Source organism: Bombina bombina, chromosome 3, assembly GCF_027579735.1.
Source record: "Bombina bombina isolate aBomBom1 chromosome 3, aBomBom1.pri, whole genome shotgun sequence".
Classification (NCBI taxonomy): domain Eukaryota; kingdom Metazoa; phylum Chordata; class Amphibia; order Anura; family Bombinatoridae; genus Bombina; species Bombina bombina.
Genome location: NC_069501.1, coordinates 220,865,133 through 220,890,269, shown reverse-complemented (window position 1 = coordinate 220,890,269; position 25,137 = coordinate 220,865,133). Strand labels below are relative to the sequence as shown.

Sequence of the window (25,137 nt, the reverse complement as noted above, 5' to 3'; positions counted from 1 at the left end):
CTAGCTAAAACGGCGATGGATTGGATTGTTGAAAAAGAATTAGTGTCGTCTATAGAGATGGAGACTCAAATGGTTTCTCCTTGTGTCTTGAAAGCGATATTACATTGTCCTATACATCTTTTACCAACGCAGATATTCTCTCTAATTTCCATTAGAAATATTGTGGCGGCTTGGCAGAAGTGCTGTACAAGCTTGGAAGTAGATTATACATTTTTGGTATTTTTACCGATCAGAGGAAATCCTCAATTTTCTCCCGGGCTTAAACAAGTAGTATTTAGAGAGTGGGCTGAAAAAGAGCTTAAATATATTTATCAGATCCTGCCTCAAGACGGGCAATTAATTTCCTTTGGGATTATTTCTCAACATTTTCAGCTACCTAGATCCAATTTTTTTGCTTATCTACAGGTCCGTCATTTTATTAATACACGTAAGTGGGACATGAATAAATTGAATGCATGGTCGGATATCAATCTATGTTTTAAAAAATTTGCATTAGAAAACCCGTCCATTTCTCTTTTGTATGATATTATGCTTTCCAAACAAGCATTAATCCTTTCAGATAAATTGATACTATCTTGGATTCCCTTTTTCCCTTCAATTGATTTCGCTAAAATTCAACGTAGTTTGATAAATGTAAAAAAATGTGAAATCCCTAGGAGTTGGAGAGAATCTCATTTAAAACTTATTAATAATTATTATATTTCTCCTTTAAGATTAGCTAAGTTTTATTCTATCTGCAACGGGAATTGTCCCCGCTGCAATAAACCCAAGGCTGATATTTTACATATGTTTTGGTATTGCCCAAAAATTATACAACTATGGCGTAAGGTAGAATATTGGTTTAATATACAGTACAAGTCAACTATTATCCTGTCACTTGATGAGATAATCTGGTTAGATGCTCCCGGCAATAGGGGCTTTTATGTCCACACTCTAAATACCATTATACTAGCTGTTAGACATCAAATTCTCAAACATTGGAAGGACACTTCAGTTCCTAGATTAGCTCAGATCCTACAAGAGATTCAAACTCAAATCATATATGAGTCAGTTCATTTAGAAACTATATCAGAAAAGAGAATAAAAACTTTTATAGCAGGCTGGCTCCCGATTATTAAAACATACCCCTTAGCTATACAAAAAGTTAACCTGATGCCATTCTTGTCCTCAAGCTCTTTTATGGACTTTGTAGCCTTAGATCTTTTTCCATATACATGGATAACTAATTATAGAGAAATATAAGGTGAAGTGTGTCTGTGGGATACAGGATAATTCAAAGACTGAAATTATTGAGAGAGAATTTTGAGAGCCCCCTTCCCCCCCCCTCCCCTTTTTTTTTTAGTGTATGAGTAGGTAGTATGTGGGTATGATCTATATTGTTCTAATTTGTTTTGAAAAAGGAAAAAAAAGCCAACATTTTGTACAAATTCTGCTATTTGAGAGTATTTTCTTTTCAGTTAGTCAATGTATCTATGGAAAAATGTTGTTTGATGCTTTTCTATTATTGTTACACCTGACCCTGTGGGGTATGTAAAGGAAGAATCTTTATTTGATTGTACTCTTTGTTGGAAATAAATAAATGTTTAAAAAAAAAAAAGACAGCCCTCACAGGCTTAGAAATTAGCATATGAGCCTACTTATGTTCAGTTTAAACTAAGAATACCAAGAGAAAAAAGCAAATTTGATGATAAAAGTAAATTGGAGAGTTGATTAAAATTAAAAGTCCTATCTGAATAATTAAAGTTTAATTTATACTAGACTGTCCCTTTAAGGTCACTCTGTAATTTTTCAATTAATTTCTGCGTTTCCTTGTTCAATTTCTCAAATGAAGAATCGCTTTCAAATTTATGCAGACATTCATATATATCATCTACCTCTTTTTTACAATTCTCCAACTTTTTTCCATCCTCCTCTATTATCAGAGCAATCAAATCAAGCAAACATTTTGTTAAGATTTAATTCTACTTAACTATGAAATCATTGTCTGCATCAATGCCTCACAATTGAGGGTCTAAACGTATTCTCAGACCCCTTGGAATTACTTCCATTTTTAAATAATTAGTAAGGCTTTGATGCTCCCACTTGATTTTAACCTGTTTCGTTATTTTTTTCTTATAATGTTTGAATGCAGAGACAACATCATGTATAGCATCGTCTTCCCCTTCTATTTGTACATTTCCTGTTAGAGTAAGAGCTTCACTTATATCTGTGGTCCAGCGTTCTTCTGACAGTTTAAACGCCATATCAATGGAATCTCAAAATGCCCAAAAAAACAGCATTAACAATGTTTTAAGTTTTATGAAAAAAGTTTTTTCCTCTATTGCAGTTTCACTTCAATCGTTAGTCATAAAGAAAAGGTGCTAACCCAGAGACTCTAAGGTAGAACAAACTTATTCAGAGCTATTTAATTTCACTGAATTTTTTTTAAAATGTATGGGTAGCTCACTTTTAAATTCTATATGTAAATATTAGGGGTGTGCATGACTAATATTTTTACAATCGACTAGTCGAGGGCTGTTGCTTCTGACTAGTCGAAATTACCCCCTCTTGCTAGAAAATAGGTATTAAATGCAAAATATTTTTAATGTAATTGTAAAATTGTTATTTTTTTTAAATTTATTTTTAAAACCTAGTAATAACACATCATCATAACTGCCGCCAAGTGAGACAATCCGCAATCTGTAGTAGGCTTAGGCTAAGGCTACGGGGTGGTAGGCTGGGTACGGGCTGTTTTTGACTATCAAAATATAGCAAAATTTAAAGTGAAAGTAAAGTATTCCTCATTGCAATATATCCTAATACTCTATATGTTCAATATATCATTTTCGCCAGGTTTTTTTTGCTTTTACTTGGATCTAATCATTTATATTTACCTTATTTATTTCCCTACCGTTATTGGCTTTACTCCTCCCACCCTCCTCTTCCTGGATTTTGTAGTCATTACGTATAGAGCGGTCCCACCCGCTCTACACGTAGTCTTCAAAGCTCGTTCACGATATTGGTAACTATTGCGCATGCGCTAATCGGCGAACGGCGTCCAAATGCGCATGCGCGACGCTGAAAATCTTGGCAGCAAATGATCATCTCGAATACGCATGCGGGAATTGTGAACGCGCGACTGACATCAATTTGCTTTTATTGGACTCCGCGCATGCGCATTCGATGCAAGCAGGCTGTGACGTAGTTTTCTGGTCTGCCGGCCAGAAAGTCAATTGGTAAATACAAACAACGTGACCAGGAAATAAAGTGGCTCAGCAGAGACGGCTGAATTGAAGAGGACAAAAATATGCGGTTACATGCGGCGAAAAGGGTATTTATGTGCACAATTTAAAAATATCATGAATGAAACTGCTAATGTTTTTTAATCATTTATGTAAATCTGCAGAGCTGATGAGATAAGTTTACTTTCACTTTAATATATCAGTAATCGACTAATGTTGTACTAGTCGATTAATGAGACTGATTGACTAATCGATTAGTTGACTAGTCTAACTCAGCCCTAGTAAATATGTATATAATTTTGAACAGGTGCTACCTAGAAAAATAAATATAAACGCCAACAAAAAGAAAGTAGATACTTCAAAATGAGAAGTTTCTAAAAGTCTAAGAATAAACAGCACAACTGTACATAAATGAAAGCAAGGAGAAAAACAATATGCCAAAAATACAAAACACACTTTAATATGCTAAAAATAACACTCATACAGGGGATCCCTTTAATATCTTATTTTGAAGTAGCTTTCTTTTTGTTGGTGTTTATATTCATTTTTCTAGGTAGCACCTGTTCAAAATTATATACATATTTACATATAGAATTTAAAAGTGAGCTACCCATACATTTAAAAAAAATTTCAGTGAAATATTAATAATTCACATTCCAATGTTCTTCACACATAAAGAATGTCCTTTTTATTGTAAATCTGTATTTTACATGAACAGTATTGCATATTTCCATTGCGTGCAAAAAGCGTATCGCTTGCATGCAAGTTAGCGCTCCACTTGTAATCTAACCCTATACAAGGCCCTTCCTTAATATAGGCTAATTTACACTGGGCAGAAATAATTTGATATATTAGGGCGAATATCAGAATATTTGAGTAACTACTCTTAGAGATATATCTGCCAAAGGCAAACTTTGACCGGGGGGGGATTAAATAAATAAACATGCATGAAATACCGATTACAATGGGACTCTGAGTTATTACTAGCTTATTTCAGGATGAAAGATTTTTAACTATCATGTGCAGACTGTAAATGCATACTTCAGACCTTAGGACCTTCATAACTCTCCACACCGGCATCAGCATACATATAAAGCAAGAGATAACAATATATTAACAGGCAATTCAACAAATATAGTTCAGTGGCACACATATGATCCTAAGTCTTAACCTATTCCATGTCTATATTGCATGAGTGTTAGAACTTGTTGCACCCGGCTGTTCAAAGCAAACTCGCTGAAGCATGTGGAGTAGAAAATCTTTTCTGTTTTTCTCACACTTCAAACTTGTCCTTGAAAGATTTATCCAGTTGAGGCCCTCAGATAACAAATCTAAACGTGACGCCAAGGGATTGGCTTTGCTGGCTTGAATTACCCGCTGCAAAAGCTCTTCCAGCACAACGTGAGAAGGTTCCCACTTTGGTCTTGGCAAGGTATAAGAATTCTCTTCCCAGGAGCCGCCAAAAAATCTCAGTGGCCCAGCCTGGAAAGTTCTGTTATATTATCCAGCTCAGCATAGTGTCTTCTATATTCTGAAGCACAGTTTTATGCTGGATGGCTTAGTAAGAAATGTAGATTACAAGGCAGATTGTAAATCTTTCCTTCAGAGCCCCCCCAGTTTAACAGACATCTTTAGCCATAGTCCAGACATGCTACCTTAAAAATGTATTTTATTTTGAAACACTAGCCTGTGGACCAGTATGCAAAAATCACACTGGTTTCCCCCAAAAGCTGACATGGCAAAAAACATGTAGGCACAAAATCCGCTTAATGCCAAGATGAAGTGCTGGCCCTTCAGCACATCGATTAAAAAGAAGTTTCAGAAACTGCAGTGTCTGTCAGAGGAAAACCTGCACAAATCCAAAAACCAAAGTGCATTGTTGAGTACAGCAAATATATGGGGGGAGTAGATTTAGCTGTTCAGTACATACAACCATATCTGGTTCAGTGCAAGACTAAAATCTGGTACAAAAAATTAGCCATATATGTAATGCAGATAGCAGTCTTTAATGCATAAGTGCAGTACAAAAAAGCCATAACTAAATATTTAATTAGATATTCTGTTTAACCAGACCCCTAAACTTCCCATATTTCAATAAGAGAATGTCCAGAGACACCCCCCCCCCCACAGCCGGCAAAATGTCACCCCAGAAAAAGTGCAGCTAGGAGGCCTATGTATCACAGACTGCCTCAGAATTTACCATAAGTTAAAAGTTTTGATTCATATCACACATATATGTGTTCTTGATTTATTATGTTTTATTCTGCATTCCTGACTTCATGGATCTCCTGATCTTGGCTTGTTCCTTTTTACGTGACTCTAAGGTCATGATAAATTAGCTACACAAAACAACTCAAAAGACACCATTTAGAATACCCTAGGGTTATCTACTTTTGCAAATGGTATGCCATGATGGGGATCATTTTCATTCCTGGGCTGCCATACTGTCTCAAAGACAACATAAGCCCAGCAATGGGCAGGACCCAGATTTGGCCCTGTAACTTTCTGAAAACCCCCATAAAACCTGCACATTGGGACTATTGTTGTACTTGTGAGACATCGATGAACACAAATATGGGTTCTATTGCAGTAAAACCTGCCAGGATTATGATATTCACAAAACCCTGAGTTGTCTACTTCTGCAAATGGTTTGCCATTATGGGGGTCATTTTTATTCCTGGGCTCCCATACTGTCTCAAATGCAACATAGGCCCAGAAAATCAATGTGTCAAATTTCCATGTTAATGGACAAGCTCCATATTTAGACCTGTAACAACCTGAAATCTCAGAAATACCTATACATGGGACATTGTTGGACACAAATAGGGTTATGATATTCAAAAAGAAAAATCTTGGAAAACTTAACATTTCTTCATTTCTCACACTAACTTAGATTTTATTAATATATAAATATTGAGAACACCCTATTTGAGTGTGGGTGCACTTAATGTGAAAGAGGTATATTTCTTTTAAACAAACATATAGCTCAAATTCTAGGTTGTGATTACATTCGGAACTTGGACAATTACCTCCTTGTCTGTAGCATAATACATTTTTGTTAAGGTTTCTTTGTAGGTGGAGTAAGGTGTCGTCGTGACTTAAGGGGCGTGTTGATGGGGTATGGCTGACACCGCTCTTGTGTCTTAGCGTTATTTTTATATATTAATGTTATCTGTACATTGGTATTTTTGTCACTTAGCGATTTACTAGTGTGTATTGTGATTTATGAGTGATCAAGTGATACATAGCATTGTTTTTATTTGGGAATGATGATAAATATGGATTTCTAACTGTATGCTTGAGATATATTTCTCTTATTGTATCTATGGACTTTCTGTGGTGAAGAGAGCAGGTTCCGGCATACACGGGTTACAAGTCAGCTGAGTGGCTGTGAAGTCCCAACTTACATGTAAAGCATCTGGAAGTGCACCTCTTATGTGAGCTTCAGTCTCTCCTTTTTGTTATTATTTTATTGTGACTGTACTGGACCACGTGGTACCCTTGTTTTGTGTAATTGCAGAATATTTCAATTTTGAACATTGTCTCTTTAATACTAAAGCCCATGGGGCCGATTTATCAAGGGCTGAATGCCCCCTGTTTCCGCACAAGCCTTAAGGCTCGCTAGAAACAGCAGTTATGAAGCAGCGGTCTTAAGACTGCTGCTTCTTAACTGATCTGCCGCCTCTGAGGCTGCGGACATCAATCCGCCCGATCTCATACGATCGGGTTGATTGACACCCCCTGCTAGCGGCTGAATGGCCGCGAATCTGCAGGGGGCTACATTGCACAAACATTTCACCAGAACTACTTGTGCAATGTTAAATGCTGACAGCATATGCTGTCTGCATTCAGCGATGTCTGTTGGACATGATCTGCTGAGCGGATCATGTCGGAGAGACATTTTGATAAATTAGCCCCTATGTGTGCATTATGCATGTAAATGCATATGTTTTTGTATATTTTTTTTTTACCTGCTGATTCATGTATACTGCTCGTACATTCCTCCCTCCAAAAAAATTATATTTTTTTCCCCTGCATTTTATAGATGCCATTGCTTCCTGGCACCCACTGTTTTTTAAAATGCTGTCTTAAGCACTGTACTTATATGTAGTGACCTTCCCTCAGAACAACGATAATGTCAGGTGGCATGTGCATGCCTCTGTGCACGCAGTTGCTCTACAACTCCAGATAACATGCTGCTTTACAAGATTCGAGTAATATCCCAAAATTCTAAAGGCTTAAACTCACCAAGTAAAAGCTTGAGCTTCTATGGACCCACCAAGGTTATATTGTCTTCTTACAAGAAACGCACTGTAAGTACTCTGAGGAGCAGTAAAAGAAATTCCCTCTAAAAAGAGCTCAGGGCCGGATGGGTTCAGCATTAAATATTAAACATTTCTGTAGCGGCGATCCCCTTGCCTGGTGTCCCTTTTTCACACATTTAAATGTTTAAACAAAGCTCACTCCAGGGATCATGGAGGCCCATGTTGTTGTGATACTCAAACTGTGAAAATCTCCTTTAAAGGCAGGTAACAACTGCCCAATTTCTCTTAATCAAGTGTTATGAAGCACTATGCCAAAATACTTGTGCCTTAGTCTTCTAGTTCCATTGATGATCCGTGTAGATCATTTGGGCTTTGTCTTGTAACGTGAAGTGAGAGACAACATTCTGCATGCAATCCAACTCATGCATTAAGAATGGTTCGGGTACATGATGATTCAAAGGATCTTCCATTTATACAATCTCCTTTTGATGCAGTTAATAGTATGCTTTCTTCTCTAGTCTTGATCACCAATGGTGCACATAAGGGTTGCCCCATTTTCTCTTATTTTTTTTTACTTTGTATTATTTGTACTTACTACATAAACACTCATGTCTGTGGCTTAATTAGATTCACATTTTATTAACTGTCACAGATCCCATTGCTTCTCTTCACAATGTAGACCTAGCCTTGGAAGCTTTTGGTGCTCTTTGTTAGAAAGAGTAAGTCAGGGAGTCTGAACGTATTCATGCTTTTAATTCTGTGCAACTCACTAGTCCCTACTAATGCCAACAAATATCAATAAAATAGATTGGTATTCTATTTATACATTAACAGTTGGATTTGGAATGTTGACATTTTCCTGAGGACATCTGTAGCACTGCAAGGGTTGGGTAATTATTCCAAGCAACGGATAGCAAAGCAAACCAGAACAGGGTCTAGAGTCAGTGAAGCAGGAGTTGTATAACTGCACCTCTCTGCTTCATTGTATTGTTCCGGACCATGGTTGCTTTTGCTAAATGCTTCCTAGTAACATCCTTCAATCTTTAATTCTAATACTGTCACTGTTTGTAAGGTTGAAAATTTTATATTTTGATTAAAAAATATATTTTGAGGGGGGTGTCTGGGTGGCTATACCAGAAGGTCGCAATTCTGGGAGCTGCTGTGGAGAAACTATAATCCTCTGATTTATCAGTGTGTATCTACAGCATCTCATTACACTTCTACCAATGCATCATTTTGGATCCGTTTATGAGAGTAGAGTTCTTGTGTTTAGTGTTTTTTTTTTGTTTGTTTTTTTTATAATTTCTTTATTGAGGTAAAACAATTCCAAAATTTACATTAGTTATAAGTAATATAAAATGACAAGTGTCTGCTTCCAGTAATGAGTGATCAATAATTTGGCACTGTTAATCGCAAGTTGTAAAATTGCTAAACGTGTAGCTGAACATTTCTTATGTGGAAAATGTAGTATCCAAATTAATGGATCAAGTGGGATTTTAGTTCATAGAATATTTTTGGTTTGTAGAACTACTGCTTTCCAGAAGTTGTGTATCTTAGGGCAGCTCCACCAAATGTGGCCCATATGCCCATTTTCTGCTTTGCATCACCAACATAAGTCTGATCTATGGAGATAAAGGGTTTTTAAACGTGTAGGTGTATAATACCAGCGGTGTAAGATTTTAAAATTATTTTCCAGTATACTAGAAGAGGCAGATACTTCCATAGTTCTCTGGAAAATCTGACTTGCTACTCCCCAAGGGGATCACTATGTCTTGTGTTTTATGTTTTTTATATGTTTTTTAGTGAGTCTTTCTTTTTATTGTATTATTAAAAGTTGTGTTTTATTTTTTTCTGGCTTCTCCTGTCCCTTTCCTGACTTGTACCTTTCACACCCTTTGCCTTTTTAGCCTTAGTGTGCCAGTATGATGCTGTTTTCTCTTCTGTTATCACACAGGTTTGTTACTTAGATACCATCATGTCAATAATACTTTGAAATATCTTTTGCATATGGTGATTTTATTTATTTTTGTTTGTTTTTTTCTCCCCCAAATTTGTAAGATGCCTGCTTTATTTTCAGTGTACATTTTACTTGAAACCTCAATAAAAATGATTTAAAAAAACTTTTTTGAGGCCGCTTATCAATCAGTAATTATTGTGCGGGACACATGGGCTATCTGATCTGGTATGGTAAGGTACTATGTGATACCTTCTTTATCACATTTTAGCATTACTATCATATCTCCTAGCTTTCGATTACCTATTTTCCACAAAGAATAGATCAACTTAATAACATAGTAACATAGTAGATAAGGTTGAAAAAAGACTGAAGTCCATTGAGTTCAACCTATACAAATCTAAAATACTTTCAAAAAGCTCCAGTTAAGCTTAAATAACCTCATTAAAATGTGACCCATTTAATACTAGCAATCATATCCATTAATTTTGTTTATATACAGAAATTTATCCAGACTATTTTTAAATGTATCTATGGTATTGGCACTCCCTACCTCCTTTGGTAATGAGTTCCACAATTTTATTGCTCTTACAGTGAAAAAACGTTTCCGTTGCAGGAGATTAAATCTCCTTTCTCTTGTAAGGTGTATCCAGTCCATGGATCATCCATTACTTGTGGGATATTCTCCTTCCCAACAGGAAGTTGCAAGAGGACACCCACAGCAGAGCTGCTATATAGCTCCTCCCTAACTGCCATATCCAGTCATTCTCTTGCAACTCTCAACAAAGGTGGAGGTAGTAAGAGGAGAGTGGTAAAATATAGTTAGTTTTTTCTTCAATCAAAAGTTTGTTATTTTCAAATAGTACCGGAGTTGTACTATTTTATCTCAGGCAGTATTTAGAAGAAGAATCTGCCTGCGTTTTCTATGATCTTAGCAGCTTGTAACTAAGATCCACTGCTGTTCTCACATATGTCTGAGGAGTGAGGTAACTTCAGAGGGAGAATGGCGTGCAGGTTATCCTGCTATTGAGGTATGTGCAGTTTTAAGTTTTTCTAGGGACTAGAAAATGCTGCTGGTACCTGATTAATGTAAGTTAAGCCTAAAAACAGTGATTTAATAGCGACTTGTATCAGGCTTACTAGCAGAGATATATACTCTGATAATATGGCAATATAAAACGTTTGCTGGCATGTTTAATTGTTTTTATATATGCTTTGGTGATAAAACTTATTGGGGCCTAGTTTTTTTCCACATGGCTGGCTTGATTTTTGCCTAGAAACAGTTTCCTGAGGCTTTCCACTGTTGTAGTATGAGTGGGAGGGGCCTATTTTAGCGCTTTTTTTGCGCAGTTAAAATTACAAACACCCTCAGCAGTCCCCTGCATGCTATAGGACATCTCTGAAGGGCTCTAAAGGCTTCAAAAGTGTCCCCACTCACAAGAGTCTCCTTCCTAGGGACTCTGATAGATTCTGTAGAAATGAAAATTTACCTGACGGAGTCCAGGTTATCAAAACTTCTAAATTCTTGCTGTGTTCTCCATTCTATTCCACGCCCTTTGGTGGCTCAGTGCATGAAGGTAATCGGCTTAATGGTAGCGGCAATGGACATAGTTCCGTTTGTGCGCCTACATCTCAGACCGCTGCAACTCTGCATGCTCAGTCAGTGGAATGAGGATTACACAGATTTGTCCCCTCTACTAAATCTGGATCAAGAGACCAGAGATTCTCTTTTCGGGTCCATCTATCCAAAGGTATGACCTTTCGCAGGCCAGATTGGACAATTGTAACGACAGATGCCGGCCTTCTAGGTTGGGGTGCAGTCTGGAACTCCCTGAAGGCTCAGGGATCGTGGACTCAGGAGGAGAAACTCCTCCCAATAAATATTCTGGAATTGAGGGCAATATTCAATGCTCTTCAGGCTTGGCCTCAGTTAACAACCCTGAGGTTCATCAGATTTCAGTCGGACAACATCACGACTGTGGCTTACATCAACCATCAAGGGGGAACAAGGAGTTCCTTAGCGATGTTAGAAGTCTCAAAAATAATTCGCTGGGCAGAGAAACACTCTTGCTACCTATCGGCGATCCATATCCCAGGTGTAGAGAACTGGGAGGCGGATTTTCTAAGTCGTCAGACTTTTCATCCGGGGGAGTGGGAACTCCATCCGGAGGTGTTTGCTCAATTGATTCATCGTTGGGGCAAACCAGAACTGGATCTCATGGCGTCTCGCCAGAACGCCAAGCTTCCTTATTACGGATCCAGGTCCAGGGACCCGGAAGCGACGCTGATAGATGCTCTATCAGCGCCTTGGTCTTTCAACCTGGCTTACGTGTTTCCACCGTTTCCTCTGCTCCCTCGACTGATTGCCAAAATCAAGCAGGAGAGAGCATCAGTGATTTTGATAGCGCCTGCGTGGCCACGCAGGACCTGGTATGCAGACCTAGTGGACATGTCATCCTTTCCACCTTGGACTCTGCCTTTGAGACGAGACCTTCTACTTCAAGGTCCTTTCAATCATCCAAATCTAATTTCTCTGAGACTGACTGCATGGAGATTGAACGCTTGATTTTATCAAAGCGTGGCTTCTCCAAGTCTGTCATTGATACCTTAATACAGGCACGAAAGCCTGTTACCAGGAAAATCTACCATAAGATATGGCGTAAATATCTTTATTGGTGTGAATCCAAGAGTTACTCATGGAGTAAGGTTAGGATTCCCAGGATATTATCTTTTCTCCAAGAGGGTTTGGAGAAAGGATTATCAGCTAGTTCTTTGAAGGGACAGATCTCTGCACTGTCTATTCTTTAGCACAAGCATCTGGCGGATGTTCCAGACGTTCAGGCGTTTTGTCAGGCGTTGGTTAAAATCAAGCCTGTGTTTAAACCTGTTGCTCCCCCATGGAGCTTAAATTTGGTTCTTAAAGTTCTTCAAGGGGTTCCGTTTGAACCTCTTCATTCCATAGATATCAAGCTTTTATCTTGGAAAGTTCTTTTTCTGATGGCTATTTCCTCGGCTCGTAGAGTCTCCGAGTTATCTGCTTTACAATGTGATTCTCCTTATCTGATCTCCCATGCAGATAAGGTAGTTCTACGTACAAAACCTGGGTTTTTGCCTAAGGTGCTATCTACTAAAAATATCAATCAAGAGATTGTTGTTCCATCATTGTGTCCTAATCCTTCTTCAAAGAAGGAACGTCTTTTATATAATCTGGACGTGGTTCGTGCTTTAAAGTTTTACTTACAAGCTACTAAAGATTTTTGTCAAACATCTGCTTTGTTTGTTGTTTACTCTGGACAGAGAAGAGGTCAAAAGGCTTCGGCAACCTCTCTTTCTTTTTGGCTAAGAAGCATAATCCGCTTAGCCTATGAGACTGCTGGACAGCAGCCTCCTGAAAGGATTACAGCTCATTCTACTAGAGCTGTGGCTTCCACTTGGGCCTTTAAAAATGAGGCTTCTGTTGTACAGATTTGCAAGGCGGCGACTTGGTCTTCGCTTCATACCTTTTCCAAATTCTAAAAATTTGATACTTTTGCTTCTTCGGAGGCTATTTTTGGGAGAAAGGTGGTACCTTCTGTTTTAAGTACCTGCCTTGTCCCTCCCTTCATCCGTGTACTTTAGCTTTGGTATTGGTATCCCACAAGTAATGGATGATCCGTGGACTGGATACACCTTACAAGAGAAAACACAATTTATGCTTACCTGATAAATTTATTTCTCTTGTGGTGTATCCAGTCCACGGCCCGCCCTGTCATTTTAAGGCAGGTCAAAATTTTAGATTAAACTACAGTCACCACTGCACCCTATGGTTTCTCCTTTCTCGGCTTGTTTCGGTCGAATGACTGGATATGGCAGTTAGGGGAGGAGCTATATAGCAGCTCTGCTGTGGGTGTCCTCTTGCAACTTCTGTTGGGAAGGAGAATATCCCACAAGTAATGGATTATCCGTGGACTGGATACACCACAAGAGAAATACATTTATCAGGTAAGCATAAATTGTGTTTTCCTCCAACCTTAAATTATGACCTCTTGTCAGAAACAATTTTCTTGGAATAAACAGAGCTTCTGCCATCTCTGTATATGGGCCTTGAATATATTTATATAAAGTAATCATGTCACCTCTCAAGCGCCTTTTTTCTAAAGAAAACAGACCCAGTTTGGCTAGCCTCTCCTCATAGGTTAATTTGTAAAATCCCCTTAATAGCTTTGTGGCCTGTCTCTGAACTTTTTCTAGTTCTGCAATATCTTTTTTAGCAATCGGTCCCCAGAACTGCACTCCAAACTCAAGGTGAGGTCTTACCAGGGCTTTATATAATGACAGAATTATGCTTTCCTCCCTTGAATCAATGCCTCTTTTAATGCATGCTAGTATCTTATTAGCCTTTGAAGCCGCTGCCCTGCATTGTGCACCCATCTTTAGCTTGTTATCTATTACTACTCCCAAATCCCTTTCCTCCTGTGTTTGGCTAAGTCTTGTCCTATTTAAAAAATACGTAGCCTGCTTATTTTTACTTCCAAAATGTAGAACCATGCATTTTTCCGTATTAAATCTCATTTTCCATTCACTTGCCCATAGTTCTAATTTTAGCAAATCCCTTTGTAAAGAGAGTTCGTCCTGCTCTGACCTAATGACCTTACTTAACTTGGTATCATCTGCAAAAATAGAGATGTCGCTATTTAATCCTTGCTCCAAGTCATTTATAAAAATATTAAAAAGAACAGGGCCCAGTACTGATCCCTGGGGGACGCCACTGATTACCTTTGTCCAATCTGATTATGATCCATTTACTACTACTCGTTGCTCCTTATCTTTTATCCAGTTATTTATCCATGAGCTAACATTTTCAGCTATTCCCAGTCCCTTAATTTTGTGCATTAATCTCTCATGTGGCACTGTATCAAATGCCTTTGCACAATCTAAGTATATCCCATCAACTGATTCCCCTTTATCTATATTTTTTACTTCCTCGTAGAATCTAATTAGATTAGTTTGACATGATCTATTTCTCCTAAAGCCATGCTGATTAGAACTCATAATCTTGTTTACACGAATATGCTCATCAATATAATCCCTTATAATCCCTTCAAATATCTTCCCCACTATTGATGTCAGACTAACTGGTCTATAGCTTCCTGGATCATCCCTGCTTCGCTTTTTGAAGAGTGGCACCACATCAACTTTACGCCAATCCTGGGGTACCATGCCTGAGGATAATGAGTCTTGAAAAATTAAGAGTAAAGGTTTGTCTATAACAGTGCTAAGTTCTCTTAAAGTTTTATTTACCTTAATATTTTCCATTTTTTTCCTGATATCCTCTAAACAAAACCCAGTTAGTGGTATGGACTGGCATGTTCTATTCTGTTCCAAAGTATCATTCAATGGTTCCTCTCTTGTGTATACTGAAGAAAAAAACTGATTTAGTACCTCAGCCTTCTCCCTGTCATTATTTATCATGCTACCCTCCACGCATTTTAATGTACCTATATTATCCTTCTTAGATTTTTTGCTATTTATGTACTTAAAGAACCTTTTAGGGTTAGACTTAGAATCCTTGGCAATTAATTTTTCATTTTCAATTTTGGCTAATTTGATTGCTTTTTTGCATGCTTTGTTACATTCCTTATAAATATTGTATGTTGAGTCTGTACTATTTTCTTTTAATAATTTAAATGCCCTACGTTTTTTCTCTTAACACATTTTTATTTAGCCATAACGGCTTTGTTTTTTTATTTTTATAACCATATGGTATGTGTAGATATGTATATTTATTTAACACATTTTTAAATATTATCCATTTATCCTCTGTATTTTTATTAGAAAATACATTGTCCCAATTTATATTATTTAATGATTTCCTTAAATCGTTGAATTTTGCTTTCTTGAAATTAAAAGTCTTAGTTAAACCTTTAAAACACTGCATATGAAGAGATTTCAAATGTGACCATGTTATGATCACTGTTACCCAAATGTTCTTTAACTTCTATGTTTGATATTATATCTGTATTGTTTGATAGCACTGAATCCAATATAGCTTTACTCCTAGTTGGCTCCTCTATTAATTGTGACAAGAAGTTATCCCTGAGAACATTTAAAAATCTATCCCCCTTAGCTGAATTACTAGTTTCATTGGCCCAGTTTATATCAGGGTAGTTAAAATCTCCCATAATTACAGCACTGTTATTAGCAGCCTTACCTATTTGGATAAGTAATTGAGTTTCCTCTGGGTCACTAATGTTGGGAGGCTTGTAGCATGTTCCTAGTAATATTTTTTTAGGATTTTTCCCCCCAACTCTTTATTTCAACCCATAGGGTCTCTACATTGTCACTTGTATCATAAATATCTTCCCTTATTTTAGGTTTAAGGTTAGGTTTAATATACATGCAGATTCCTCCACCCTTTTTATTATTCCTGTCCCTCTTAAATAATGTATACCCCTCTACGTTAACTGCCCAGTCATGTGAATCATCCCACCAAGTTTCAGTTATACTGATAACATCATAGTCCTCTTCTGCAACTAAGAGCGTCAGCTCCCCCATTTTACCTGTCATGCTTCTTGCATTTGTTGTCATACATTTAATTTTCATATGCTTTCTGCTGCTACTTATTAGAATATGTTTCCAATTTTTCAATTGGATATAAACACAATCAAATCTGCCCAAGAAAGATATAATAAAGATAATGATATCATTTACATTAAAATGTGGGTCCATGTTGACCAACAGTGTTGTTGTCCCTATTAGACAGCGAGCAGTGCATTTACAAATTTTTTTTTGTGTGAAATTTTTTTTTATTTAAACAATTCAAAACATTAACAGGCTTGATAGTACAATTCAGTTCGCATTTGTTACATGTGGTTTACATTATCAACAGAATAATAGTTACATACAGAAGTTTGGCATTGTAAATTTCCAGAGTAAAATGCAGTATTAACTCACTTTTGTCTAGCATTCAAATATTCCTCCCAAATAAACATAATTGAATAATAATCCTCCAGTGTATGTATCGGGTTATAGTGATATTTCTCCAGTGATAAGGTTAAAGAAATCCAATTTATCCAATCCCCTTTAGATGGGATTACCACGCTTTTCCACCATCATGGAATTAGCTGTTTGGCACAGTTTAACATTATACTCAATAGTGTTGCTCTAAGTCTACATCTAATTTTAGTTGGTTTTTGGAATCATTTACAAATATTTTAAATTAATTTACATTTTCTAGTTAACATTTTTAATGAAAACAATATTTTTACGTTGAATTATGTTTTCAAATATATTATATGATTTTTTTTTATTTTTTTTTGTCTACAGTGCCCATGTAGGTGATTTATATGTCAGTTAGACATTTAAAAGATAAATCTGTATTCATTTGATGCTTCTGACCTTTTTCATTTTTCTTAGCCACTTGCCTTGGCTGCCTGGTGTTCGACACTGGAGATGTCACACTTGAATCTCAGTGAGGTTGTTGACTGGTTGAAGCTAAATGTGTACAGAGCTGAGGAATATAAACAAGAAAATGAAGGGTCTTACCAGCATCTTCTAATCTGGCCATCCTCTGTGATATCAGACAAGAAAGACATGGAAATCTGCCCCAGGCATTACCTTCAGGTAGGTATCAAATGGTTCCATCTTCCCATAAGATAGAATGATTACTTTTTTGTCCTCCTTTCTAGTGCAGCTTCAAACTCAGCTAGTCTGTTTCACAGAGAGAGCTACACTATGTCCATATGTGAAAACTGACAAATATTTTCTGCTTTGGTGCCTGAATATAGTTTAACAAGAAGAGAAAATCTGATTTATACTGTATATACAGTGATAAACAAATTAGTTTTACACTGGAAGTAAACCCATATGAAGGCGCACCCTGTTTCACCACTTGCTTTTGGGTATGCCATTTGTTTGGTCTGTGAGTTCCAGTCAATGTATGTTATTTCATGTCTTTGTGTGGGCTATGGCTGGCCAAGATGGGAGTATATAGGAAACATATAAATTATATGCATAATACTTTTGGATATCACTCTGCTTTTTGTCTTGGGGCTATGTGATATTGTGTTTATGATGATTTTAACTATTAAAATATGTACACGATTTAACCCTTTTTTTCTTTCCTATGACCTGGAGAGTCCACAACGTCATTCCAATTACTAGTGGGATATTCAACTCCTGGCCAGGAGGAGGAGGCAAAGAGCACCCCAGCAAAGCTGTTAAGTGTAACTGCCTTACCCATAACCCCCCAGTCATTCTCTTTGCCTCTGTCAATGAGGTTGTGCAAAGTTGGTGTCTGAAGAAATAAATCCCTTTTATGGGTTCTTTTCCCTGCAAGCAAGGATTGGGGTCTAGCTGTGTCCACGTCAATCTCTTGAGTAAGAGTAGTGGTGGCTTTTAGCAGTTAAAAGGCAGCGATTAAGTATTTGCTTTACTTTTAACACTTTGATACCTCTTTGTGGAAAGCTAGAGTTGGTTACTCTGTTCTTTCTTTTCCTACAGGTCCGTGACAGGGAGCGTAGTGCCTGCCACACCTTGAAGATCATCATCTATTATGCAGTAGGATCTAAGGTAAGTGCCTTTGCCTTTGAGGTTAATCCTCCTTTCCAGATCCCTTTTTTAATCTAAATCACATAATAATCCTTATTTAAAGGGACACTCAATCAAAATTAAACTTTAATTATTCATATAGAGCATGCCATTTTAAACAACTTTCCAATTTACTTCCATTAACAAAATGTGCACATTCTTTTTATATTTAAACTTTTTGAGTCACCAGCTCCTACTGAGCATGTGCAAGAATAATTGTGTATGCATTTGTGAATGGCTGATGGCTGTCACATGGTAGCTGTCACATGGTACAGGGGGAGTGGAAAAAAGACATAACTTTAAAAATTGTCAGAAAAAAAAAATCTACTACTCATTTGAAGTTCAGACTAAGTGCTATTGCATTGTCTTGTTATCTTGCATTTGTTGATTATGCAAATCCATTGTGTTGACTGGTCCTTTAATAGAGGATTCATATGGGGACAATTTTTTGGCACATGATGTATGTAAATAGTTTATTTCATATTTATGCTGTATGAGATTTGAGGGATAGAGTTCTCTCATTTGGCTGGGATGTGAGATATTTAATAGTAAGGGATAACCTTTATTATTCATAGAGGGCAATGTGTCAGGCTTTGGGCTGTTTAGGTCTTATTGGGATTGCATTTACTTGTGGCAACCCTGGAACATGGAAACAGTAAAGTAAACTAGCGACTTTTTTTCTCTGCAGAGAAATGTTGCACACTTAAGTCCCGGTGACGTGACACCTGCACTTCCGGTTTAGCAGAGCGGTGCCATTGTGACCTCAGTTGCTACGCAGGAGAAATTCAGCTCTTCAAGTTGCAACTGTATTTTGCAATTCTGCCTGGACTGTTTCTGAGCAAAGTCTCCTCAAGGAGTCCGGTTCCTATTACTAGTGGGGTATTGCTTTTGGCGGTAGGAACCTCAGGCAATCTGAGGTATTTTGTTGTCTAAAAGTTTTTTCCTCATATTCAATAATAAAATGTAATTTATTTTATTTTCTTTGATTGCATTTACTGGTGGAAATTGTTACATCTTAGCCATGGACTTTGAACAGAATCAGTCCCTCTCCATGGATAAATGTTTACTTTGTTTAGAGGCCCAGATTGTTTTGCCTATGCAATTTTGCTCCTCTTGTTTATCTAAGACTTTGAAATTTAAGAATAAATTACTCCCTTGACATGCCTCCGCTTTCTCCTCAAACATCCCAAGCCTTAATTGTTTCTCATATTGTGCCTTCTGTGTCCTCTCATCCACCTGAGGATGTTTATTTACCTGGGGATTTTACTGCTCAGATTGCTTCTGCAGTAACAGCAGCTTTGGCAGCTTTCCCTTTATCGGGTAATCGTAAGAGAAAATCTAAATATTTGCCTGATACTAAGGCTTCTGACTCTAGGACTGCATTAGTCAATCTGATGAGGAGCATACTTCAGTAGCTTCTGAAGGTGAGATCTCTGACACTTTAGCAGAAAATCTTCAGGATCTGAAGAGGTTAATTTTTAGATTTAAGCTAGATCACCTCCAGTTATTATTGAAAGAGGTTCTTGCTACTTTAGACGACCCCAAAAAGTCTTCTAAATTGGATAGAGTTTATGATTCCCCATTTTCTGAGGAGGTTTTTTCTGTCCCAAGGAAAGATGTCTGAAATTATTGCTCAGGAATGGGATAAGCCAGGGGTTCCTTTTTCCCCTTCCCCTGTTTTTAAGAAGACGTTTCCTGTTGCTGACTGTATTCGTGACTTATGGTGCACTGTTCCTAAAGTAGAAGGAGCCATTTCTACTTTTGCTAAGAGAACTGCCATTCCTGTGGATAGTTGCTCTTTTAAGGACCCAATGGACAAAAAGCTAGAGGCTTACTTAAAGAAGATGTACATCCATCAAGGGTTACAGTGGCAACCAGCAGCGAGTATTACTACGGTTGCAGGAGCTGCATCTTATTGGTGCGATGCATTATCTGATCTTATTACAGAGGAAACTACAGTAGAGGAGATCCAAGATAGGATCAAAGCTCTCAAATTGGCCAATACTTTTATCTGTGATGCCAATATGCAGATAATTCATCTGGGAGCTAAGATGCTAGCTTCATGGTACTAGCTCTCGGGGCTCTGTGGATAAAATCTTGGTCGGCCGATGTCTCTTCTAAGGCCAAGCTTTTGGCTTTACCTTACAAGGGAAAGACTTTGTTTGAACCTGATCTGGCAGAGATCATTTCAGAGCTTACAGGTGGAAAGGAATCTTTCCTACCTCAGGACAAGAAGAATAGACCTAGAGGTCATCAGACTTCTAATTATCGTTCCTTTCGTAACTTTAAGGGACAAAAGTCCTTCTCTTTTTAAAACCAGATCAACCCAGATCCTCTTGGAAATCCAACCAGCCCTGGAACAAGGGAAAACAAAACAAGAAGCCTTCTGCTGACTCTAAATCAGCATTAAGGTTCCACCCCTGATTCCAGTGGGGATCAGGTGGGGGACAGGCTTTCTCTTTTTCGTCACGCCTGGAAACGCGATATCCCAGACCCTTGGGCGGTGGACATAGTATCCCAGGGTTACAGAATGGGATTCAAGTCTTGCCCTCCAAGGGGCAGATTTCTCCTGTCAAGACTATCATCAAACCAAATAAAGAAGTAGGCCTTCTTAAAAGACCTATACTCTCTGGGAGTTATTGTTCCTGTCCCTCTAACAGAACAGGGTCTAGGATTCTATTCAAATCTATTTGTGGTTCCTAAAAAGGATGGAACCTTTTGGCCCATTCTAGACCTCAAGTGTCTTAACAAATTCCTCAGGCTTCCGTCCTTCAAGATGGAAACTATTCGTTCCATAGACCTGAATGACTCATACCTTCATGTTCCCATTCACAGGGAACACCATCAGTATCTGAGGTTTTCCTTTCTGGACAAGCACTTCCAATGTGTTGCATTTCTATTTGGTCTGGCCACGGCTACCAGAATATTCAAAGGCTTTGGGGGCGCTATTGGCTGTGATCAAATCCCAGGGAATTGCTGTGGCGCCTTATCTAGACGACATCTTGGTTCAGGTGTCATCTTTTGAACTAGCCCAATCTCATACAGATGCTGTTGTCTTTTCTACATTCCCATGGGTGAAAGGTGAATTTAGAAAAGTTTTCTTGTTCCATCTACCAAGGTGTGTTTCCTAGGGACTATAATAGATTCCCTGTCCATGAAGATTTTCCTGACGGAGATCAGAAAAACCAAAATTCTTGCTTCCTGCCTTACTCTCCAGTCTGCCTTTCGTTCATCTTTGGCTCAATGCATGTAGGTGATTGGTCTGATGGTGGCGTCCTTGGACATCATTCCTTTTGCTCGGTTCCATCTACGACCGCTGCAACTTTGTATGCTCCGTCAATGGAACGGAGATCATTTGTTATCTCAGAGGATAAAACTGGAGACTAGAGCTGCAACAACTTATCGGCATAATCGATAATAATCGATTATGAAAATAGTTGTCAACGAATCTCATAATCGATTAGTTGGTTTGCAATTAGTTGGTCTGTGCACAGCACCAGCTGCTTTACTCCAATGAGCTCCTGCACATGGTATTGTGTTTTATGGTTATGCCCTTAGCCTAAAGGACGTCTACAGGCATTTTACTTTTAACTTTTTAGTACACTATAAGTTTATTTTTAAGTTTACAACTACTCCTGTCTTATGCACAACCGAAAAATAAAATAGTAGTCATAATTTGTATTGTTTATATAAAATCAGGTGATTTGGGACTATGATTTGCATGATATAGTGCCAAGCTTGTTATTTACACCTAGCCATAGATTGATGGCATTCGTTATATGAATTGATGTCACTATTACCTGTTTGCACCATTTTTAGCAGAGTCCTTGCTATTGCTGATATATGTACTCTATAGATAAATGTGCAAGGCTGTGTCCTTTTACTGATATATAGTCTTAGCCCTTTTGCCTTTTTTTTCTTTTTCTATTTTAATTAATTGGAATATGTACCAAATTCAACCTCTGTAAGTATATATCTGATATTTTAAGAGCGGACTAGATATTTCCCCCCCTAATCTTATAGATGGTTATTTACCACTGCATATAGATATTCAAGATATTTTTATGTTAAAATGAAGTCCAGGCTTACTTTGTTGAGAGGCCCCTTGCATTGGTGGAGAACTAACAAAGATACCTTGGTGAAATTGGCAAAACCCTATTTATGCATCTCAGGCACCTCAACACCATCTGAGCGCCTCTTCTCTGCTGCTGGCAAAATAGCTTGCAAAAAAGAGAGCCAGCCTCAGTTAGGAACATGTGGACATGTTGACATTTTTGCATTTTAATGCAAAGTTTCTGAAAGAGTGAATAACAGAATGTTATAAACAGTGGTAGTCTACCTATTACTAGTTCTACCACTTTTCAAGCAGTTTGTGGTTTTGTTTTGCTTAATTATAAAAATATGTTCTACTGCTTAAAAAAATTGTACCAACAGTTGTTTTAATGTAAAGTTTTAGTCGGAAGTTTATATTTAGAACATTCAGTATGTGGATTTTATTTTAAATATAGAAAAAATGTATTTTTTATCTGATTAATCGAAAAGATAATCGGACGATTATGAAAATAATCGTTGGTTGCAGCCCTACTGGAGACTCTCGTGGTGAGTGTCACAGGAACATCTGTTTTGGGCACTTGCTTCTGAGACCTTCCTGGGACAGTGTGACTACGGACGCCAGCCTGTGAGGCTGGGGAGCTGTTTGCGGCCCTCTAAAGGCTCAGGGCTCTCTCTTCCCATAAACATCTTGGAGTTGAGAGCTATCTTCAATGCCCTATCAGCTTGGCCTCAACTGTCGTTGGACCGGTTTATAAGATTCCAATTGGACAACATCACCTCAGTGGCTTACATCAACCACCAGGGAGGGACTCGGAGTTCCTTAGCCATGAAGGAGGGGACTCGCATTCTACAGTGGGTGGAAGCCCACGATTGTCTTCTATCTGCCATCCACATCCCAGGAGTGGACAACTGGGAAGCAGATTTTCTGAGCAGACAGACCTTTCATCCCGGGGAGTTGGCTCTCCATCTGGAAGTGTTCTCTCAGATATCCCTCAAGTGGGGGGTTCCAGAGTTGGATCTGATTTCGTCCCACCAAAACGCCAAGGTTTCAAAGTACGGTTCAAGGTCAAGAGATCCTCAGGCCGTTCTGATAGATGCTCTAGTGGTTCCTTGGAGCTTTTCTCTGGCTTATCTGTTTCCTACGTTTGCTCTCCTTCCACGAGTCATTGCTTGTATCAAACAGGAGAGAGCATCAGTGATACTAATATCTCCTGCATGGCCTTGCAGGATCTGGTTCGTGGATCTAGTAAGGATGTCATCTCTACCTCCTTGGGGGATACCTCAGAGGAAAGACCTTCTACTTCAGGGTCCTTTCCTTCATCCAAACCTAGATTCTCTGAAGCTAACTGCTTGGGGATTGAATGTCTAGTTCTGTCTAAACAGGGTTTTTCTGAGGCGGTCATTGAAACTATGATTCGGGCTCGAAAACCAGTTACTTCCAAGATTTACCATAAGATATGGCGTAAATATCTGTTTTGGTGTGAATCTAAGGGATTCTCCTGGAGCCGGTGAGGATTCCCCAGATTTTGTCTTTTTTTTCAGGATGGACTGGATAAGGGTTTATCGGTCAGTACTCTAAAGGGTAAGATTTCTGCGTTATCTATCCTTTTGCAAAAATGTCTGGCAGACCTACCAGATGTTCAAGCCTTTGTACAGGCCCTGGTTAGAATCAGGCCTGTGTTTAAACCTGTTGCTCCCCCTTGGAGCCTTAATTTAGTTCTTAAAGTTTTACAGCAGGCTCCGTTTGAGCCTATGCATGTTGTTGATATAAAACTGTTATCCTGGAAAGTTTTTTTTGTTTCTTGTTGCCATTTCTTCCGCTCGCAGAGTGTCTGAGCTTTCAGCTTTGCAGTGATATTCCCCCTACCTTATTTTTCATGCTGATAAGGCGGTCCTTTGTACTAAATTGGAGTTTCTCCCAAGGTGGTATCTTATCGAAACATTAATCAGGAAGTTGATGTTCCTTTTTGTCCTAATCCTTCTTCTCAAAAGGAACGTCTTTTGCATAACTTGGATGTTGTGCTGGCTCTAAAGTTTTACTTACAAGCTACTAAAGATTTTCGGCAATCTTCTGCCCTGTTTTTTGTTTTCTCCGGAAAGCGTAAGGGCCAAAAGGCCACTTCTACTTCTGTGTCTCTCTGATTGAGAAGTTTAATTCGTTTGGCTTATGAGACTGCTGGACAGCAGCCTCCTGAGAGAATAACAGCTCACTCCACTTGGGCTGTCTCCTCTTCTTGGGCTTTTAAAAATTAAAGGGCCACTAAACCCAAAATTTTTCTTTCATGATTCAGATAGAACATACAAATTTAAACAACATTGCAATTTACTTCTATTATTTATTTTGCTTCATTTTTTAGATATCCTTATTAGAAGAAAAAGCAATGCACATGGGTGAGCCAATCACATGAGGCTTCTATGTGCAGCAACCAATCAGCAGCTACTGAGCCTATCTAAATATGCTTTTCAGCAAAGAATATCAAGAGAATAAAACAAATTAGATAATAGAAGTAAGTTAGAAAGATGTTTAAAATTGCATTCTCTTTCTAAATCATGAAAGAAAAAATGTGGGTTTCATGTCCCTTTAAGCTTCTGTGGAACAGATTTGAAAGGCGGCAATGTGGTCCTCTGTATACTTTTACCAAAATTTACGGTCGAGGCTTCTTTTGGTAGAAAGGTTCTTCAAGCAGTGGTGCCTTCTGTTTAGGTCCTCCTGTCTTGTTCTCTCTCCCTGTTCATTCCGTGTCCTCTAGTTTTGGTATTGGTTCCCAATAGTATTTGGAATGACGTTGTGGACTCTTTATGTCATAGGAAAGAAACCCAAATTTATTCTTGCCTGATAATTTTCTTTCTTTCCGGACATGGAGAGTCCAGGACCCCGCCCTCTTTTTTTAATTATAATTCTGCAGTTTTTTTTTTTTTTGAGTAAACCTCAGGCACCTTTTTTACCCTTTTGTTTCTTCCTTTTTCCATTTCCTTTGGCTGAATGACTGGGGATTATGGGTAAGGAAGTTACACTTAACAGCTTTGCTGGGGTGCTCTTTGCCTCCTCCTGCTGGCCAGGAGTTGAATATCCCAC

General features: G+C 38.2%; 1 protein-coding gene across 2 annotated transcripts in view; it reads left to right on the top strand.

Annotated features, from left to right (window-relative positions):
- Positions 1 to 25,137, top strand: part of TP53I13 (tumor protein p53 inducible protein 13) — a 133,966-nt gene that overhangs the window by 86,169 nt on the left and 22,660 nt on the right. For both annotated transcript variants that reach the window (XM_053706159.1, XM_053706158.1), the window contains exon 7: positions 16,836 to 17,042. In XM_053706159.1, coding sequence (XP_053562134.1) covers positions 16,836 to 17,042 — 207 coding nt within the window. The remainder of the gene's footprint in view (positions 1 to 16,835; positions 17,043 to 25,137) is intronic.